Here is a 21,851-nt window from a genome sequence, read left to right as displayed (position 1 = left end):
CCATGAGGCATTGTAAAACTGACATTCACAGACATGACATGCCATGATGGGAATTGTAGTTCCTGAACTGGAGGGCCATAGTTTGAAGGCCCCCGATTTAGAACCTGCTAACACTGGAGAAAAGGACAACTAAAGATTCTGCAGGGGAAGGTGTGGCAGGGGGGGGGGGGGGGGGAGGAGGAGAAGGTGTGGCAGGGGGGGGGGGGGGGGGGGGAGGAGGAGAAGGTGTGGCAGGGGGAGGAGGAGGAGGAGAAGGTGTGGCAGGGGGAGAGGAGGAGAGGAGGAGGAGAAGGTGTGGCAGGGGGGGGGGGGGAAGAGGAGGAGAAGGTGTGGCGGGGGGGGGGAAGAGGAGGAGAAGGTGTGGCAGGGGGGGGGGGGGGGGAGAGGAGGAGAAGGTGTGGCAGGGGGGGGGGGGGGGGGAGAGGAGAAGGTGTGGCAGGGGGGGGGGAGGAGGAGAAGGTGTGGCAGGGGGGGGGGGAGGAGGAGAAGGTGTGGCAGGGGGGGAGAGGAGGAGAAGGTGTGGCAGGGGGGGAGAGGAGGAGAAGGTGTGACGGGGGGGGGGGGGGGGAAGGTGTGGCGGGGGGGGGGGGGGGGAGGTGTTGTAGCACAATTATGACCCCTCTGGTCAGTCTGCAATCAAGGTTGCAATTTGGCCCATAATCCTGCATGGGCTGTAGTGAAATCCAAGGATAGCACTGAGGGAAGGGCCCGAGAGATGGAAGGCTTAAGTATGTGACTCCGGGCATCACGCACTCTACTGGGCCTCTTGTTCTACGCAAGGAAACTGGTGGTTCTCAGATGGCGGAGGCCTGATGCGCCCACCCTTTCCCTGTGGAAGACTCTGGTGAACTCGGTTATTCCTCTACACAAGGCGACCTATACTAACAGAGGCTGCCCTCAGAAATGTAATAAGGTCTGGAATATATGGTTAGAGGCGAAGGAAACTACCAATGATGGTGAGAGCCCAGACGCTGTAACTTCACGGCCCCGATGTAGGTTGACTCGCTTATCCTTCTGGGTGGGGGAAGAGCGGGCCCGTACCGCCCTCCTGGTCTACCTGAGGTGCCCCACAGATCGGACTTTTCCCCATCTTGCAATGTCCTTCACTGGTGAAGCACGACCTTATGTGGCTTATGGTTGCAGCCTTGTTCAGTTTACTTAAGATTTTGTTTTGTTGTACCTTGTATTGTTCTGAGCCAGGGTATGCCCAACGGCTCAGTTATTTTACGTTTTCTTTAAAATAAAAAGAATTTTCAAAAAAAAAAGATGAAGTATGTGACTCCGAGGGCCAAAGTCTAGGCTGCAAGTTCTAGAGCACATGTGCCCAACACAAGGCCCGCCAGCCCATTCCATGCGGCCCTTGCCCCTCTGCCGCTGTGGCACCCCCTTCATTTCAGCAGTTGGCAGGACAGAACTCCTCCAGATCTTGCACCTCTGCAGCGGCAGCACCCTCTGGTCTGCACCTCCTCTGGTCTCAGCAGCTGACTACAGCCCTCCTCCAGACTCTGCACTGCCTACCAGCTCTGCCCCCTGTTTCTTTCTGGCAGCAACACTAGGGTGTGCACGTAAGGGAGGGTGGAGGACACTTTGTTTCGGATGGTGGGGGAGATCTTGACATCTGATGTGAGGGGGAATGCGGTGCTCTGGACATCTAGTCTTACGGATCCAACCGGCCATTTGAGGGCAATCATAATGATTATATGGCCGCAATTAAATGGAGTTTGACACTCCGATTCTAGAGGCCTTTCAGTAGGTACACTGCAGGCTGTATCAAAACCATTAGTGGATTATAGACTGGAGGCAGCAGGACTGAACCCCTTTGTGTTTAGGATCCAACATGTTCCACCACAAGGAAGCTCAGGGTGTCAGCAAGTGGTTAAAGAAGAACTATAGGCAATTTTGTTTATCATCATTTTGGAGTTTTTGGATTAAAGGAGGAATAAATACCCCAGTAAGGTTTTTCGCCATCTGTGTCCCATTGGGGAGATTTAACTTCACTTCCTGTCCCATAGCCAAAAACAGGAAGTGAGTAAATCTCTGCAGAGATAATCCCACCCCCCCTTCTTTTTTTTGGGATAATCCAAAATTTGGGATTTTCATTTACTTTGACTCATTAGGACAAAACAAAGAAGGTTAATCTCTCCAACAGGGACACAAACGGCAATAAAAAAAAACTCACAGGTGTTCTAATCCTTCTCCAATCTATCCAAAGCTAAAGAAAAAAGGTTTCTCCTCTATTTATTAGACTCTCCCTGGAGAAGAGATGATGGTGATAGAGAAGAGATATGATGGTGATACACAAGTAACTCACGGATGATTCTAGCATAGGAAGAAAACCATTCGTTATCAGGTCACCTAAGAGGAAACGCAGCCACTGAATGAAAATGGATGAGAAGCGGTTTAACTTTAAATTTCACAGGGGGTTCTTTACTGTCAAGAGCGTTAGGGATGTGGAACTCCCTTCCACAATCTGTGGTGTCAGTGGGAAGTGTCATTTTCGTAAAACGGTCATCCGAATGAACACAATGTACAGGGATGTGGGAAATGGTTTTGACAAACACCCTCGGGTAGATTTCGATGAACTGGTGTTTTTATTCACCCTTACCAACAACAAAAATATAAAAAATTACACATTTTCTACCCATGTTTTAGGGCACTTACATTTCTAACTTTTCAAGGTTATCTTTATCATTACTTTTATCTTCACTGTCATACTTTGGATTTCTCTTCCATTTTTTTTTTCCAAAAAGAGTTTATTGTGAAACAAGGACAAAATTTTACAAACAGTAGTGTAGTCATGAGTAAAAAAAAACATTGCATACATTGCTGACAGAGGGGAAGCGAGTAGATAGCAATCACAGGGGGGGAGAAGTACCGAGAACGGTGCAGTACAAGTAGAAGGGTATGCGTGTCATTGCAGCAACAGTGGAGCCACTAGGTGCAAATAGCCAGATTCTGAATCCATCTGTCCCAGATTTTATTGTATTTCGTGGGGCAGCCCCGATTTTTATACATAATACAACGATACGGCAAAATGGAATTGACCTCTTTCAACCATTGTGGGAAGCCCGGGGGGGGGGGGGGGGGGCTTCTCCCTCATCCATTGCCTGGCCACCAACTTCCTAGCTACAAAGAGGTTCTCTTCTATTTTTATATTACATTGCATCACCAGTAAACAGTCTACCCAAAACCTTCCTCCAACAGCTGCCATTGTCCTCTGCATTTCTGCTCCTTAAAAAGAACTAAAAAAAACGCTTCCCAATATCAGAGATCATTGCACAGCTCCTATCAGAAGAACTATTAAGGTGTTCACAAGTTTCACCTCTATTAGTGGCTTCATCAGGAGTAATAGTGCAATAGCCCAAGTGCATTTTGAGACCACACTATAGCTCTTTTACTGCCACAAGATCATATATATACATACATACATATATATATATATATATATATATATATATATATATATATATATATATATATATATATATATATATATATATATATATATATATATATATATATATATATATATATATATATATATATATATATATATATATATATATATACACACACACATATACATACATACATATACACACACACACATACACACACACACATACACACATACACACATATACACACACACATACATACATATACACACACATACATACATATACACACACACATACATACATATACACACACACATACATACATATACACACACACATACATACATATACACACACACATACATACATATACACACACACATACATACATATACACACACACACACACACACACACACAATTTTGCATCTCCACCTGCAGGAGACGACTACCCCCTGTAGGCTAATCTGCAAGTCTCCGGCACTCTGTCCTCTGGCACCAGCCGATCATATTAAAAGTACATTGGTTACATGCCAAAGCTTTGACGGGGGGGGGAATGATCGATCCTTTAATTTTTTTATATGTTTTATAGCAGAAAGTAGAAAATGTTTTTTTCAAAATGGTCGGTCTTTGTTTATTGCGCAAAAAAAGATAAAAAAAAGTTTGAAAAAAATGCAGTGGTGATCAAATTCCAAAAGAAAGCACTATTTGTTGAAAAACAAACAAAAAAAACAAAACAAAAACCCCACACATTTTATTTGGGTAAAGTGTTGAATGACTGCGCAATTGTCAGTTAAACACAGTGCTGAAAAAAAAAAAAAAAGTAGAAGCCATTTTTTTTCTCCGCAGCATGCCGAACGGTCGGCTTCCATCAGACCGGCTGCCATACACGGGGCGAATGGCGGGCAGTTTATTGAACCAGCCGAAGTTGCCCAGCATTCGTCCCGTGTGTACTTGGCTTGATGGTGTGATGGGCAGTGGCTCACTAGGGAAGGACAGGGCAGCAAGGAGGGGGCAATAGGAGATTCAGTAACTCGTGCCACCTTAGACCCCAAATCACACGGGCGCCTCTGCTAAGCGGAATCTGCTTGCTCAGCGGTGATTTCTCCGCTAATCCCCACTGAGCAGGTTGATGACCGGTCCTGTCCCCTCCGCTATGCACAGTGAACACCGACAGTCCCGCTCCCCCTCTATGGGGAAGTTGGGGGGGGAAACGGACTGCCTGTCCATTTTCTTTGATTTCGCCGGATGGAAAATAGGACCACCATTCATCTGTTTTTGGCAGACAGGATCAGATAGCGGCGGGTGTCAGCAGACATTTGTGCGCTGATATCTGCCGCTCCATAGAGGAGACTGAAGGGTATGATCAAGTCCACCTGAAAAACTGACAGGGACCGGATCAGACAGCCCGTGTGAAAAGGGCCTTCGCTGTGTGGCATGACAATGAAAAATTTTTTTTTTCTTTAATAAAAAAAATTTAACTGTTTCCTTCTTTGTTGGGGTGTAAATGGGACTGAGGCTGTTCCAACCAGCTGCCCCACACTCCCCGTTCACTCACCAGTAAGGACAGGGCGGTGCCAGGTCAAGCCCACAACACCTTCAACCTCTTCTCTTAGGAAGATGGGCGGGCAGTGAGAACCCTCAGCACCACCAGGGACTGCTTGGCACAGTCCCAGCCACCACAAGAGGGCGCCAGTTCCCCAACGCAAGTATCTCGCTTCAGCAGGCCGCAAAGCCATGGGCTCAATTACCGGCCGGTGCGGCATCTTATGCCTCGTACACACGTACCGATCGTCGGCCGACCGATTGGCAGTCTTTTGTCCAGGGCTGTCCTGTCCGCTGAAAAGTGCAAAAGACTGCACACGAATTTTGTCCGCCGACTGCAGAAGTGATGGTTAACTTTCCCTGTATTTTTTCTTCTCTGAGCATGCCCAGTCTTGCAAATCTGCTGATTGTCGGCCGAATTATGTACTGACTGGCAAACAATCGGCCGTTCTGGTGTTAGCCAACAAAAATTTTAATGCTTGCACGACAGATTCTGTTCGGCCGAAAATGCGCTGTCGGCTGTCGGAAGCATCATACTAACAAGCCTACAATCGGCCGATTGGTCGTCGGCCGAATATTTATGGCCGACAATCGGTACGTGTGTACAGGGCTTTAGTCCACACACCCACAGGCGGAGGCCGCATAGGGACAAAACACCTGCTGCAATGTAGCTCAGGCTGCTAATTCCAGTCGCACCTGGGGTTTGTCGAGCCCTGGGTTAAAAGCACAGCATAACCCCTCCATCTTTATATGGACATTTACCCACCTGTCAGCCATGCACCCTTTTAGGCAAACTGCAGTACCTAAGTAGCTGGTTCTGGTAGAACTGGGCAAAACCTCCCCAATGGTAAATGGCCAATGTCATGTGTGTATAAACAGTGTACAATGCACAGAAGTAGCACAGAGCTCTGTATTACCATGCAAGTCCTGGAGTTCTCCCCAATGAAGGAATCCCGGAGGATTTGGGTCAGTTTACTCTCCCGGAACGGGGTGTGAGCCTTGTGTTGTCCTAACGCACGGATACATTCCTGGAACACACAAAATGATAACATTTAGAAAAGGCCTCAGGTCTATTCGTTCCCCAAAATCATTGATCTTGTATAATCAGCTAACAGTTTATACACAAAATACATACGAGGTTCCACCTGTAACAAGTAATAAACACTCACACGATGTCCCAAGCCATGAACACACTCACATGATGTCCCAAGCCATATACATAAGTAGCAAACTAGTTCGGCACTAGGCTGTCAGGAAAAACTGGATGTTTTGTAAGAACATATCGTAAAATCCTTCTGTGAAGTTCGACAAGACGCAGCTCCTCATCTTCATGGCTCATTGGATTATGCTCCTCCTTCTCGGAATAGGCACTAGGCAGGAAAAAAAAAACTTAACCACGCCTATGGGGGCTGCCCCAGCAGGCATAACCCCTCAGACTCCACTATCATCTAACAGTTTAGAAGACAAAAAAACCCCATACCTCAGGAGTAGAGGGGTGGGTGCTGCGTCTGTCGAACTTCAGAGAAAAGGATTTTAGGGTAAGTGCTTACAAAAATCCAGTTTTCTCTATTGCTCAACGACAGACACAGCTCCTTATCTTCATGACTCATAGGGATGTCCCAACGCAGTATCATCATGAGGGGTGGGAAACAACGAACAAACAAAAAAACACAAGTCCCCAATGGCTAAACTTAGCCAACCGGGTAACATGGAGCTCAACCAGGAACAACTGGAGCTCACCCGGAAAAAATTGAACCCTCAAAGAAAAACTAAACAGAATTCTCTTTTAAACTGCAGCCTGCAAAACCTTGCGGCCAAAAGAAGCATCCGCGGATGCCAACCCATCTATCTTGTACAATTCTGTGAACGTATGCACAGACAAATAAGTTGCCGCCTCGTAAACTTGTAGCCCCGAAGCCTGATGGGGAAAAGCCCAAGAGGCACTCCGCACTCTCGTAGAATGAGCCTTCACTGGGAAAGGAGGAACCTGACCCCTCAGGGAATAGGCTTGTACCACCATCTGCCACAGCCATCTGGAGGTTGCAGCAGATGCAGCTGCTTGTAGTTCCTCTTGATCTTGGTCCTCAGGAACTAACTAGTATAACAAAAAAAAAAACAAAAAAACAAAAACACAAAAACCTTTCCCCATTACAGCCAAGAACGAAGTCCCAGCAGGCAGCTAGGTCCTATTCCTAACACTAGGCAGAACAAGTGGAACGCAGCTTACCTTAGAGAGGTTGGGAAATCTCTCTGCTCCCTAGGTCCCTCTGTGTAAAGCCCCATACACACGATCAGATTATCGAACGATCTGTCATCCGTTTATGGCATGATAGTCTGATGTGGAAAGTGAAGAGGTTATTTTCATACGAATTTTCCCGTATGACAGAATTCTACTTCAGAAGTGATGTCATGTGTTGGATTGCTTTGTATGTGTTCTTTCGTCTGAGCATGCTTAGTCTTGCTCTTAAGATTTTTTTTCCTTCAAAATCTGTACTAATGAGACGAAAATCGGACGTTGTATTACGGACAACAAAAATTTTTATAGCCTACACATCAGGATTTTGTCAGCTGAAAAGTCGGAGTCGGCTGTCGAAAAGCTCCATACTAACAATCCGAAAATTCAACAGGTCGGACAAATTTTCCCTACAGATTTTCTTTTCGTGTGTACGAGCCTTAAGTCACCCTGTGTCTACTTAATGGACACAGAATATAGTTTGTATTACTTATGAGGCAGTAATATTTATGAATAATATCTCAAGAAATATATGAAGACTATTCCTGGTTTGTTTGATCTGAACATGTTCATTAAAAGAACCAATCACATTGGCCTCTGTTCCATGTCCTTCAATGTAGGAGATGGAAAGTCTTAAATAGGTGCGCATATATATATTCTCTAGCACACCAAGGATCTTGCGCAGCAGTCCGAAGAAATTTTATTGCAAAAGGATCACATTAGAATAGGTGCAACGTATCGGAGTCACGCAGGACCCCTTCGTCAGGCATGTGATGACAATGTGCTGGCGAATATGTATGCATCTGTAATAGATCCAGTGACCAGCTGGTGATCACTGCAGCACCCACAACTGATGTGCCTATATCCAGGAAGGTGTGCGATGGGAAAATTAACTGTCTTAACTGGTGGACTCCTGCTATTGTCTGTATTGAGGTGTTGTGTTTTCTGCTAAGCATGTCTGTCCCATTGTTAACTGTTAATTAACTCACCTATTGTCTGTGGGGATGGGGTTTACACTTAAAAATGTGTATTGTACTTCATGAGCTTGATGCTGGCAAGTCTGCTAGTTAACTAGCTCAAGTTAATTAAATCACTGTCAGGTATTTGTTGCTAGGGGGGGGGGGGGGGGGAGTAGAATACGGTTTGTGTTGGTTGTTCCTTAGTTATGCAAATTCAATTTCTGTATATGATAATGTAATCAGGCACCTGACCTGGTGGGGTATATATTGTGTGTGTTTGTTCAATAAACCGTTTCAAGATCTTATACAATAAACAGTTTCAAGATCTTATACAAGCTATTGTCGGCTACACTTGTATATTGGCGGCCTTAATATCCAATATCCATGTTCAAGACTGGGGGAGGTGGTATTCTGACTGAAGCACATTGTGGGTCGCAGTTCCATTACAATATCTATACAGTGGAAGTACTGGGGGACTTCAGGTTAAAAAAGTGTGAAGGTGAGCGCACCAAGTGGTGGTGGATACTAGTAACCTATGATGATAGGTAAAGCTGCCACTCCTCCCTGACCATGGCCAAATGTTTAGTTGGAATGAGTCACCCATAGAGAAAAATACACTGAAGTAAATCTGAATATCTAACTCAGGTGAGAAGCACCCAAAGTCTCAATTCCTGAGGTCTTCGGCTGGCCATACATTATACAATCCCTAATAGGGTACAATTGAAAATCTTTCGTTTTGACCTCATCACACAGTCTTTGGTAAATCCAAAAGGAAAATTGCACAAGATAATTGAACATGCAGAGTCAGCCTTAACCTTGTCAGGCCTGGTAGTAAATTAAAGCTGCTGTCATCCTGAGCCTGAAGATGTGGCCAGAACAGTCAGAAATACACCACCTGCCTCTGATAACGAGCAGTCATTAGGCACAGGTTAGTCTATGCAGCCCTTGCATAGAGGACTATCCAAGATCCAGTCAATTATATGTTGCAGGATCCACACCGAAATCAAGCACAGACCTGATTGCACCCAGACTGAAGGGAGAGGAAGGTGCCTGACTTTTACAGAGGAGACAAATCCTTTTAGGACTCCCAGGGATTCTTTTGCCACAGGTTTGCTTATGCACTGGCAAAGATTGTTGGCCCAGCTGGTTGCCATTTGCCTTCATAGGACGCACAGGCTTAGGGAGGGAATGCACGCTGCTGGTCTCAGACAAAATTGCTGCTACCACTAATTAGCATTATGTGCATAGTGGTTTGGCAAGTACAGAGGTGGCCTCACCAGGCTCTGGCTTACCTTAGAGAGGTCCTGGCTCTACAGGGCAGGATGGTGCAGCAGCCAACATGGTCCGCTTCAAGCAAACATCCAACACATGTTCCTTGAAAGCGTTCCTGCCCCTGCTCCGGCCCCACCCCCAACTTCCCCATCAGTAGTATGGATAGACACATACCTGCCGATAGTGTGCTATGTCCTCCCTGCTGCAGAAGGTGTCTGGCTCCGTAAGATTAAGGTTGCATGTTCCAGGTTCCAAAAACCGCCCGCTTGGCGAAACCGGAAGGGATGTCACTCGCTGCACCCAATCGGGATGTATCTGCAAGTGTGGTGTACCTTTACCAAGATGGCGCCGGTCAGAAATGAGGATGTCACTACGTCCCACGAGCAAGACACTGCCATCTTGGTCCACCATGTGCTCCATATCACAGCAGGTAGGAGTCAGTGCCTGGGGGAAAAATATCAAGTGCCCCCCTGCCTCCTGGCCCTGCAGCATTCAGTGAGACACTCTCAGGGTTCCATCGATTTGATGCTTGCCGATGGGGGGGGGGGGGTGCTTACCCCCAGTGGGAGCAAAACTTCAGGCAAAAAAGGAGGGAGTAACCCCGAGGGGGGGGGGGGGGGGTCCTCTAGTTGCCCCTGTCCTGAAGCTGCCTAACCTCCCAAGGACTGTGCAGGCATTCGGACGGGGAGGCCCTTGAAACTAGCACAGAGCCTAGAAGAAAAACTGCTTGCAGCTCCTGTTAGTCTGGAGGAATCACAAGAACAGAGATATGCGATGGCCTGTTAAAAAATGGTGGATGTTGGGTTTCCTGTTTTAGGTGGGAGGAGACCTCTCAGATGCTGCCCTGGGAGAGGACTTTAGAAAATGTATTATTTCGGTGCAGTGGGATGGGAAGACAGTTACAGAACAATGCTGTGTCTCCCTTCAGCAGTTGAAAGCCAGCGGGAGAGGAGGGAGAACCTGGCTTTCAGCTGCTGGCGGGAGACACAGACAGTGCATTATTTAATCATCCTCCTGCTGCACCAATCCCCTGCTGTCCGGGCCCCTTATATTAGGCCTGGTGATACCCCGTTGGCAGCCCTGCCTATAGACCAGGATCAGTTAACCTTTATGCAGATTCCAGAGCAATTTACCAATGTGGAATGAACCATGCCAGCCCTTCCTCCGCACAGCAACCACATCATTACCTTTAAGGCAAGTAAACTTCGGTTGATCTCAGCCCCCTCCATTCGGGTGATGCGGTCTGCGCTGGCAGTGTCGGCACCTCGCTCATTCCCAGCAAGGTCTACCAATGAAAACTTGCCGTGAAGCTTCCCCCGCCGCCTCAGGATGATCTGCAAGCAAGCATGAGAGCGCGAGGAGCTGCTGTTTGCAAACGTCTGACCGGAAGTCCTGAAGGGGGGGGAAGAGAACAAATCCAATTAATAAAATGATGGCTGTAGGCCAGTCCCTTGCCCAATGACAAGACAGACATGGCAGTGTATGGCCAATAAAAGAAAATGCCGATGGAGGGCTGCGTTTGCCCACAGGTGTTCTGTGCATGTCATGTAAGCAGTTCCATTCATGTCAATTGCATAAAGCGGCTACACAGATACAGCTGCTGCTTCCAATATGGCAGCCATGCAGGTGCAGAGCCCAAAAAGCAGACAGGGTGTGTTAGGGGGACAATGCATGCACATTGATGGCAAATCAGGAGCAGCAAATGTGTTCCAACCAACATGAATGGGGCTGCCTGTACAGGGATGCATAGAACACTTGTGAGTCACCGAGCGTGCAAACACAGCCCTCACACGGGCATACGCTGAAGTATGACAGAACAAGGCCCAAGAGGTCATTACTCCCAGTAAGGGAATACAGCACTCACCTACAGGCACTGCCAACCTCAATCATCTTAAAGACATCTTCTGCACACGTAACTTCTCGCTCCATCAACCCCACCACCTGCACCTCCTGCTTAGCATCCTCCAGCACACGGAGCTTCGCCTTTTTGTTTAGGAGATCAAATACCTGAATACAAAGATAGCGGAGGGATTATTAAAACCAGATCTAAAACCGGGGGTCTGCAATTATTCTTTCCCCATAAGCGGCTGTGACTGTTGGGAGGGCAAAAAAACAAAAACAAAAAGCCGAAGTTCACCTTTTTTGCTTAACCACTTAACGACCGCCCACCGCAGATATACTGCGGCAGGCAGACGCTGCTGGGCAAAGTGACGTAGGGGTACATCACTATCTCAACCGCCTGTGGGGGGTGAGCGCGCGCGCCGCCGGAGGCGCGCTCCCACCCTTTCACAGGCATCCCCGCGTGAGTGACCGGCGGCTCCGATGTCCGCCGGTCACTCGCGATCTCCCGCTGGAGAGGGATAAAGGCAGGCGGCTGATGTAAACAAAGCCGTCTATCATTCTCCCTGGTGTAACAGCAGAGACTACATGATCCTGCTATGTAGGATCGTATGTCTCTGTGGTTACATCACAAGCCACGCCCCCCCACAGTTAGAATCACACCCCTAGGGATACACTTAACCCACCGTTTACCAAGTTAGCTCCTTCCCTGCCAGTGTGATTTTTACAGTAACAGTGAATATTTTTAACTGATTACTGTAGTAATGTCACTGGTACCCCCCAAAAGTGTCAAAAATGTCAGTCAAGGGTCCGATCTGTCTGCCGCAGTCCCGCGGGGGGACAAAAAAAAAAAAAAAAAAAAAAAAAAAAACACAAAAATGACAAATCTTTCCCGTAGTTAAAGCAATAACTTTTGCACAAACCAATCAAAATATGCTTATTGCGATTTTTTTTACCAAAAATATGTAGCAGAAAACAAAAATTGGCCTAAAAAAAAAAAAAAAAAAAAAAACAAACACATTTTTTTGGGGAATTTCATATAAAAAAAAAAGTGAAAAATTTGTTTTATTTTCCAAAAAAATATCGCACAGGTGATCAAATACCACCAAAAGAAAGCTCTGTTTGTGGGAAAAAAAGGACGTCCATTTGGGTACAGCGTGCAATTGTCCGTTAAAAGTCACGCAGTGCCGAATCGCAATATAGGCCCTGGTGTTTGAGCAGCCAAATCCTCTGGGGATTAAGTGGTTAAAATCCAACTCCCCCATGTAACAATATACTACTTATGTATATCTGTTGCAGAAAAATAAAAGCCCTCTGATTTAGAGCAATGCTTTACCTTAGCCCTCTGTTCACAGAAAACTTCATGACTTTCTGTAGATTTCGGACATGAGAGATAAAATAAAAAAACACAGGAAGCGAATCACCAGCTGACCTCATTCGTGCACACACCCTGTATCCATCAGCTAGGTTTGCACAGCATCCCCAGCATCCCACCAAGTGTCTGCATTTTCCTGGCTTGTTAATGTAAGCCAACAGCTGCCGTGTCTGCACGGCATCCCCAGAGTCCTTCCAGATGGCCCAGGGAAACATGCGGCCTGCACACCCTTGATGTAGTGCAAGGGTCTGAGTGAATGGATACAGAGGGAATGGATACAGAGTGAATGGATACAGAGGTGGGTCCTCCTATTCCATAATTTTGATAAATCTAAAGCAAATTCGTACAATCAGATTTCTCTGCAACGGAGGTACATTATTAGTACATAGGGGAGCTGGATTTTAGATAAACATTTTGAAAGGATTTTGGACCTGGGATGGTCCACAAGTACATAACCATAGAATCAAATGGTGCAATATCATTTCTACTGCTTCCCCGAACTGTAAGAAAGTGCTCACAGGTTGCAGCCACGATTCATTGCTTTGTAGTTGTGCAATAAATGGGTGCGCTAGATGTGAACAGTGAATGTTAGTTAAACCAAAAGGAAAAACTGTATACAGTAATACCTAATATACAAATACACAGGTAATGATATATGGAACACAAAATGAACGTGCTATGAAAAATTCAGTCCAAATAAAAAAAGGCTGCGATCTTAAAAGTGAAAAAAAGGTGAAGAGGATGTGCAGAACACCGAATCCCTCTTAGCACCCACGTGTGAAGGAGAGAGGTAATGCCCTTACCAACTCAACATAATAAAACACTTGGAGAGGACACCAGCCAGTGTGATGAATAAGGGGTCCCAACCTTTCATTTTTCCACCCGGTGTGGTATATGAAAACTCTTACCAAAGGCAAGTCTTTCACAAGTCAGATGGTAAGTGATGTATTCTCCAAACTATCAGGCAGACAATCCTGCAGGAACTGGCGGCAGAGAAGAGTGTGAGGAGTACAGGAAAGATTAACCTCCCTGCAGCAACAGGATCTACATGAAAGCTCGCTGCCTGCTAGTCTGGATAGTCTGCCTTATAGTTTGGAGAATACATCACGTACCATCTGACTTGCCTTTGATAGAGTTTTTTTTTTATATACCACACATTGGGTGGAAAAATGAAAGGTTGGGACCCCTTATTCATCACACTGGCTGGTGTCATCTCTTCAAGTGTTTTATTATGTTGAGTTGGTAAGGGCATTACCTCTCCTTCACACGTGGGTGCTAAGAGGGATTCGGTGTTCTGCACATCCTCTTCACCTTTTTTCACTTTTAAGAAGATCACAGCCTTTTTTAATTTGGAGTGAATAATTTTTCATAGCACGTTCATTTTGTGTTCCATATATCATTACCTGTGTATTTATACATTAGGTATTGTGTATACAGTGTTTTTCCTTTTGGTTTAACATTCACTGTTCACATCTAGCGCACCCATTTATTGCACATCACACATTTACTTTATCAAGGTTAAAGTTTCGGTTGCTGCTGGAGAATGTTTGCGCACCTTATTTTTCAACATTGCTTTGTAGTTGCAGAATTGTTTTTAAAACCTGGGCTGCAGAATTTACCAAGCAGCACTACTTGTCATAGTCGCCCATTGAATTAATTGGGGCCGTACCACAACTGCATTTGCAGTGCAGCATTATAGAGTTAAAACCAGCTGGAGAGGAGGCGAAATAACACCTCACTGCCTGTCAAATACCCTCTGCAAAGCTGTGTGACTGGAAGAAGAGGCTGAGATGGGTACAGCGGGGATAGCTGCAGATCCTGACCTGGTGTGAAGTACAGGTGTACGGCTCCCAGGGGTTTGCATTGTCAAGGCACTGACACAGGAAGAATGTGGCCCGGGTGGCAGTGACACCTCCCAGGCAATGCCACCAGACCGGAGCCTCCCCGCTGTACCGATCAGCTCATCAGGCTCCCTTTCAGCTCCTGCATCTCTCCATACGGAGATCAGTCAGCTTCCTCAGTGGGGGGGGGAGGAATCGAGAGGCATGCTGACAGTGGAGACATCAAGGGCCTAATAGAGACAGCCAAAGGGCCAGATGGGGCTCAGGGGCCACAATTTGCCCAGGTCTGATGTACATGGTTCCCAATGCATTGGAGGACTCACCTTCCCGTTATAGATCTCAAAGAACGTCACAAACACTTCCAGATCCAAATCCTGGTATCGGGGTTGGGAGAGGAGAAGGAAGACGTCACGGGCTGCCAAGAGACAACAACCTCAGCACATATCTAATAGAGAGACAGAATTTATATTTGGCATAGTAGCTGGCGCTTCTACTTTTCAACTTATGGATCCCAGTGCTCTATGAATCTGAGACCAGGAAGAGAGCAGCTGCTGAGGCCAGGCACAGCGCTGGATCAATTAAGGACTGGGGGAGGGGGGGGGATTTCTCTCTCATTGACAGTTTTATGCTATACATTAGAAAAACATTACATTTTATAGCCCCGAGGAAGGAGCTGCACTTTGTCCCCCTTCACACGGGGCAGACTGTCAAGCAGATCCGCCTGCTCAGCAGAGGACCTCTCCCCTGATCCCCGCAGAGCCGGTGGATGACGGGTCAGTGTTTGCTCACTGTGCAGAGCAGACAGTCCACTGTTCTCTATGAGGCGATCAGATGGAAACAAACCGCCTATCCATTTCCATTCATCACTCGGTTGAGGAATGGATCCCCATAAGTCGGTTATTTGGCGGATCGGATGTCAGTGGACACGTGTCTGGCAACATCAGCTGCTCCATAGAGGGTATTGGAGGTTCTGCTCAGATCCACCAGAAAGACCGGTGGACCCGATCAGAACAAAAAGGGGCCCAAAGCTGTGTCTGCTGGTTTTCTCCACTTCTAACAGAATTTGAATTCAATGCCTCCATTTTTATTTCTCAGGCACTCCCACAATCTTCAGCAGCCAAAAAAAAAAAAAAAAAAAAAAAAAGGCCTGCCAACAAACCCTTCCACCCGCAAACAGCATCACCCAATTCATCTCCTTCATAGAATTATTAGGAGAAAAGAACCTTAAAAACCACCAACTCCACTTTTTGCACCATATTACATCACATCTGTATTTCGGGTGCAATGTAACCTCCCCGTGTATATTCTGGGGGTGCAACTCTTCTGCAGCAGCTGTCACTTTGGAAATCGGCACAGTTGTGGCTGCCACACAGGTATGACAATCACTGGGGGGGGGGGGGGTGGAAGCCACACCACAAGATCCCCATTGTATTAGGTACCTGGAGTAGGGTAAGTAGGTGGGTGCTGCCGCAATTACCAGCTGGAACCATCATAGATTAATGTACATATTTCCAGCATAGCAGAGACCCAATCACATCCAATCGTTTTATTCAACTGACGGCATGACAGATGGGTGCAAAGTTTTGAGGCCATGCAGTGCCCCTTTGTCAAGCACGCCTGCAATCTTCTGCTGCCTATCGAAGGGGTACCAAGTGGCTTACGAAACACTTCACATTTTGTGCAAAATTACATCTGTGGTGTGCTGGAAATATGTACATGAATGAACTACAAGTCCCATCTACCACCCCAGCAGATAGACTTCAAATGGAACACAAGTGAGATTATCACTACATTCAAAGTCCATTGACACTTCCTCCCATCCCTCTACTGAAAGCCTGTACTTGGGTAGGGACAGAGTTGGAGAAAGTCTGCAGGAGCCAGGCATCCACTGATCAAAGGATCAATGCTTTATAGGATCTTGTGGGGTGGGGGAACCCCCCCCCCCCCCATGACATTTATAGCAATTACATTTTAAAGAGAGGTTTAGAGACTTTAAAAGTCCCCAGACATTGGTAGCCCTTAAGTTAAGCAATAAGTACTTTTCTAATGTGTATCCTGATATTTTGTGGCCAGATTACTAAAATGTAGCCCCTGCATTCTACAGAAGTGTGACCCAGACAGATCCATTAGAAAAGAATCAAAGCAGCTGCAAAAAACACCCCAAACACCCCCACACTTACATGCAAAAGCGTAGATTCCTTTTGTCACATTCTGACTTTTCCCCAGGAAGTCGCCACCCATCGTCTGCAAAGCAAATCAGTGAACAGTCTGTATGTACTATAATTAGACAGCAAAATCTTCCATAAAACCCAATCACCATGCGGCCCCCCCTCTTTCCAACGCCCCACACACCCGACAGTCAAAAGCAATTTAGGTTTTTGCATCTGAACGCAACTTTAGTCCCACCCCCCACTGTTCAAGAATTCCATTCTAGCAAAGCTATATCTCGAAAGTTTCAAATTTCCATATGGGAGAAAAAAAAAAAAAAATAAACACCCACCACACACTATATATATATATATTACATTAATCCAAGTTTTTGTGTATTACAAATTCACTTACATGGGTTTTACCACTTCCTGTTTGACCGTATGCAAAACACGTGGCCTTCCCCCCTTCAAATATGGCTTGGACCAGAGGCCGGGCTGTGAACCTGGTGACCAGAGAAGGGGGTGACTACACAACAGATACAGCAAATTGGTCATATGAACCCACATACACTTTTACATTTATATTCAAATAAAGTTGACATGTGGTATTGAATATATTAGTTCCGTTACTTGGACATCAATATATTGGGGTTGATTTATTAAAACTGGAGAGTGCAAAATCTGGTGCAGCTGTGCATGGGAGCCAATCAGCTTCCATGTTTTATGGTCAATGCTTAGGCTCCTTTCACACTGGCTTTCCAATCCGGTCTGCCTGTCCGTTTTCAGGCGGACCGGACGCTCCATGTAGCGGCGGATGTCAGTGGAGACATATCTACCGACACCCGCTGCTATCCGATCCTGTCCATGAAATCCGGACGCATGGAAACCCCATTTTCTATCAGTCTGGAGGATCAAATGAAAAAACGGACAGGTGGTCCGTTCTCATCTGATCTCCCATAGAGGAGAGCGGGGCTCTGACAGCTCCGTCTCTGCACAGAGCGATCATCCGCCTGCTCAGAGGGGGATCAGCAGATCGATCCCCCGCTGAGCAAAAAAAAAAACCCGACTCCATTGCACGCACCACCTGAAGGAGCCAAAATAGAACAAGCTGAAGGTAGAAGCGGATTGCTACCATGCACAGCTGCACCAGATTTGAGGCTTTAGTAAACCAACCCCATGGTCCTAAGAAATCAGACAACGTGACCTCACTAATAATTGCAAACAGAAACCAAAAAAAAAAAAAAAAAAGTCTATTTCTGGGGGAACTTCTGATTGGCGGCATGCAGTGACAGCTTCCTAGTGGGATAGCTCAGCCCGCCACTCTGCGAGGAAGACCAGCAGCCCACACCGCTACACCACCAGTGATGTTTCCTATGCAAAATTTACCCGTTTTATGGGAAATAAACTTTTTCATACCTAATACTACACTATTTCTTTCTCCTTTTATACCACACATTGGTCGATTACCCTGGAGCCTAAAGGAGCCATCAGCAGCCAATAGGACCACCAAAGGGGGAAACCTACTGAGCCCAGGGGGCTTTCTAAGCACAAATGGTTCTAATGCCATACGACATATAGGACCCACTAGATCTGGTAAGTGATCCAATCTACTTACTTACACTGGGAGGAAATTGATGATACGGCCCATTCACGCCTGAGCACTTTGCACCTTCGAATTTGAAGACTCACCTTCACTAAGGACTCTAACAAAATTCCTGAGCACTAAAGTCACCTTTTATTCTGGACTATTATTTATATCTATATTTTTATTATCTTGATATATATATATATATATATATATATATATATATATATATATATATATATATATATATATATATATATATATATATATATATATATATATATATATATATATATATATATATACACACACATACACACACACATACACAGGCCTCGACAAAACCCGGGCGCCAGGTCGCATTTGCGACTAGAATTAGCGACCTGGCGCCTGGGGGTGCCCTGCAGAGGGTGTCCTGTCATTTTTGTATGGACTTCCGCGCACGGAGTGCACGGACTTCCGGGCCGTCCGAAAATTGAGGCCCCGGCTTTTCGGCCTACTTGAGATGAGGCTTCCAATGGGGAACTGGCACCCTCTTGTGGTGGCCGGGAGTAATGACTGTTGTAATTACTGTTTCCACTGTTTGTTCACAATGCATTACCATCTCCCTGTCCAGTTAGTTACCTTTGACAGGGAGTGTGGTTATTTATTATTAATTTAAATTTATTTTTTTAATGTAAAAACTAAATATTTTTTTCTTTTTTTTTTTAATTATTAAAAAAATATATATATTTTTTCCAATTATTATTATAAAAAAATTTTTTATATATATATATATATATATATATATATATATATATATATATATATATATATATATATATATATATATATATATATATATATATATATATATATATATATATATATATATATATATATATATATATATATATATAAAAATTTTTATATTAATCTTTTTTTTTTTTTTTTTTTTTTTCTCATCGCCATGCCACAGCCGAAGGCCCCTTTCACACGGGCTGTCTGATCAGGTCCGCCTGTCAGTTTTTCAGGCAGACCTGATCGGACCCTTCATTCTCCTCTATGGAGCAGTAATCTGCCGCCATCTGATCCTGTCCGCCAAAAGCAGACGGATGGTGGTTCTATTTTCTATCCATCCCGTGGATCGGATCAGATGGCATCGGATGGAAAGAGACAGACAGTCTGTTTTCATCCAATTGCGCTAGAGGAGAGTGGGGTTCTAGTCGTATTTATGTGTAAATTTAGTATCCGTTTTATTAAATAAAGCTTGGTTGTTAGTTTAAAAAAAAAAAAAAAAAACTGGCTCCTAACTTTTTTAGCTGGCTCCTAGATTTCAGGAAAATTTGTCAAGCCCTGTATATATATATATATATATATATATATATATATATATATATATATATATATATATATATATATATATATATATATATATATATATATATATATATATATATATATATATATATATATAGTTTTTATCCACCAGTCACATATGCACTTTGCACATATTTAATTACCTACTAAGGTTTTTGATGATTTATATGTATAATTATTTATTTGATACACAATACTTGGTTGATACTACATACATACATACCATAGAGATGGTACAGATAACGCTATCCACCAATCATTAGCAAACGCTGTATTTGGTCTTCCCATAAGACCATTAGTCTCCCAGTATTTCTTAGGGAATTTGGGTTGGAGCATAAGAATCCCAATTTTTTGCTCGTTGCCCCTCCCCCCTTACAATGTTTTTTTGGGGATTTTTGGTGAAACATTTTGATTTCCGATTAGCCTATAATTTGGATGCATTTATATTTTTCATATAGAGAATAGTCATTTATTTCTCTGCAATTCAATTAGGTTTTCTGAGCAGAATCTACCATTTCCATCGTATTGTTCAAAAGAACCCCCTGAAGAAGACTGAGTTGAGAAACACGAATATTATGACCGTATACACTGAGGATTATTCCATTTATTCCCGCATGATGATCTCCTTGCATGGAGTTATAATGGAGATGAATACTGTGGTGACAAGTTGGCAGGATTCCAGTGCTAACAATACAGATTAATGATCTACGGCTTCCATAGACCTTTGTAGTGAGGGTCAATGCGAATTGTAAGAGGCTGTGGAATTGGGCGTTTTGAAGACTATCAGAAGACTTCATTTGTTCTCCCTTCTTGGATGTGGGTTCTTTTGAAACTGATCAGCGCTGCACCCATTTTATCATTTGTACAAGAATATCCCTCTTTTGGGGCACAAGTCAGTCTGAGATACATCTAATATAAAAATCCAAGGCTGGATGAGTACCTGTACACCATGTCGTTGGTGGTCGTCTCGTCGAAAGTATAGTCAAAGCGGAAGGCCTGGTTCTCTAGATACTTTGTGAGGTCCACTTTGAGTTTGGGCTCATGTACAAGAACCAGACTTTTACTAGGGACAGATATGATATCAATCTCCTTCTTGGTCATCTCTGCAGAGGAACAGAAGACAACAAAGTCATCTTGAAAAGCAAGACGGCCATTCCTAAAGAGGGATTCAGCTTACCTTGCTTGTTGAGAGGCCTTTTCCGCACGCACACACAGATACGATGTTCCTCAGCCTGCAAAGAAGGAGACGTCGTCAGGAAACACTCCACACACCAGATCACAGATCCACCATTGCTTCCTCCTCGGACAAGACTCCCACTATCATTTTATGTACAGCTTGTGGTAGAAAAGTCAAAGTCAGAGGTCCTGGAGTAATATGGTGTGGAAGAACAGAGCGGGATGGGCTCCTGAGAGGGCCAGCACCCAGTGGGGGAATCGAACAAGAAGTCAAAGTGTCATAGGAATGACTTGGTTGAATGGTCAGGTATGGTAAAAAGTCCCCCCCATTTTTTTTTCTACCACAAATACTCACCCAAGGTCCCCATTGGTTGATGGGTACCTATGGACTGAGGCGCATTCTATATACATACATCTTGCCCGCAATCCCATCTCCGAGCAAAGCCACTATGGAGTCAGCTCCACCACCAACCCAACCAAGAAAACTCCTCTACAAATGTACTCCCTCCCCTCTGGATCAGCCAGAGTTCTGTGAAAGAAAAGTGTTCCCCTAGAGGTTGCTAGGGGTTCCTTGAGCTTTGGCCTAATGACTTTCCATCTGAAAGGCATCCACTTGGCAGATGATTCAGCCCAGCCTCCTCTCTACTGATTGGCTGAGTTTGATTGACAGCAGCTGGAGCCAATTGCACCGCTGCTGTGTCTAAGCCAAATCAGGAGAGAGAGTGCCGGATGGCTGAGGCACTTGCGGACATTGCAGGATAGAGAGGAGGCTCAGGTAAGTATTAGAGGGGCGTTTGCTGCACACAGAAGGCTTTATCTTAAATGCATCTTCTGCCTTCACCACCCCTTTTACTACTTCAGTACCGGGCACTTTCCCCCTTCCTGCCCAGGCCAATTTTCAGAGCTGTCACACTTTGAATGACAATTTAATTAACACTGGTTGATTAAATATCATTAATATTAAATCTAGGACATTCAGAGTTGCCCCTAAGCCACTCCTGCGTGGTCTTGGTTGTGTGATTAGAATGGTTGTCATGTTGGAAGGTGACCCTTTGGCCCCAGTCTGAGGTCCTTAGGCTGTTGAATAGGTTTTCATTGAGGTCAGGGTTGAGAGAA

The 21,851-nt window shown here is 45.0% G+C and overlaps 1 protein-coding gene across 1 annotated transcript in view; it reads right to left on the bottom strand.

The window, feature by feature from the left end:
- Positions 1–21,851, bottom strand: part of KIF2C (kinesin family member 2C) — a 54,433-nt gene that overhangs the window by 9,444 nt on the left and 23,138 nt on the right. The window contains exons 10-17 of the mRNA XM_082266476.1: positions 20,737–20,791; positions 20,500–20,662; positions 17,028–17,118; positions 16,646–16,709; positions 14,789–14,880; positions 11,275–11,417; positions 10,598–10,802; positions 5,864–5,974 (exon numbers count right to left, since the gene is read on the bottom strand). Coding sequence (XP_082122602.1) covers positions 5,864–5,974; positions 10,598–10,802; positions 11,275–11,417; positions 14,789–14,880; positions 16,646–16,709; positions 17,028–17,118; positions 20,500–20,662; positions 20,737–20,791 — 924 coding nt within the window. The remainder of the gene's footprint in view (positions 1–5,863; positions 5,975–10,597; positions 10,803–11,274; positions 11,418–14,788; positions 14,881–16,645; positions 16,710–17,027; positions 17,119–20,499; positions 20,663–20,736; positions 20,792–21,851) is intronic.

Source organism: Pelophylax lessonae, assembly GCF_965119305.1.
Source record: "Pelophylax lessonae genome assembly, chromosome: 8".
Taxonomy (NCBI): Eukaryota; Metazoa; Chordata; class Amphibia; order Anura; family Ranidae; genus Pelophylax; species Pelophylax lessonae.
Note: the sequence above shows the minus strand (reverse complement) of the source record. Positions and strands in the feature narration are given on the sequence as shown.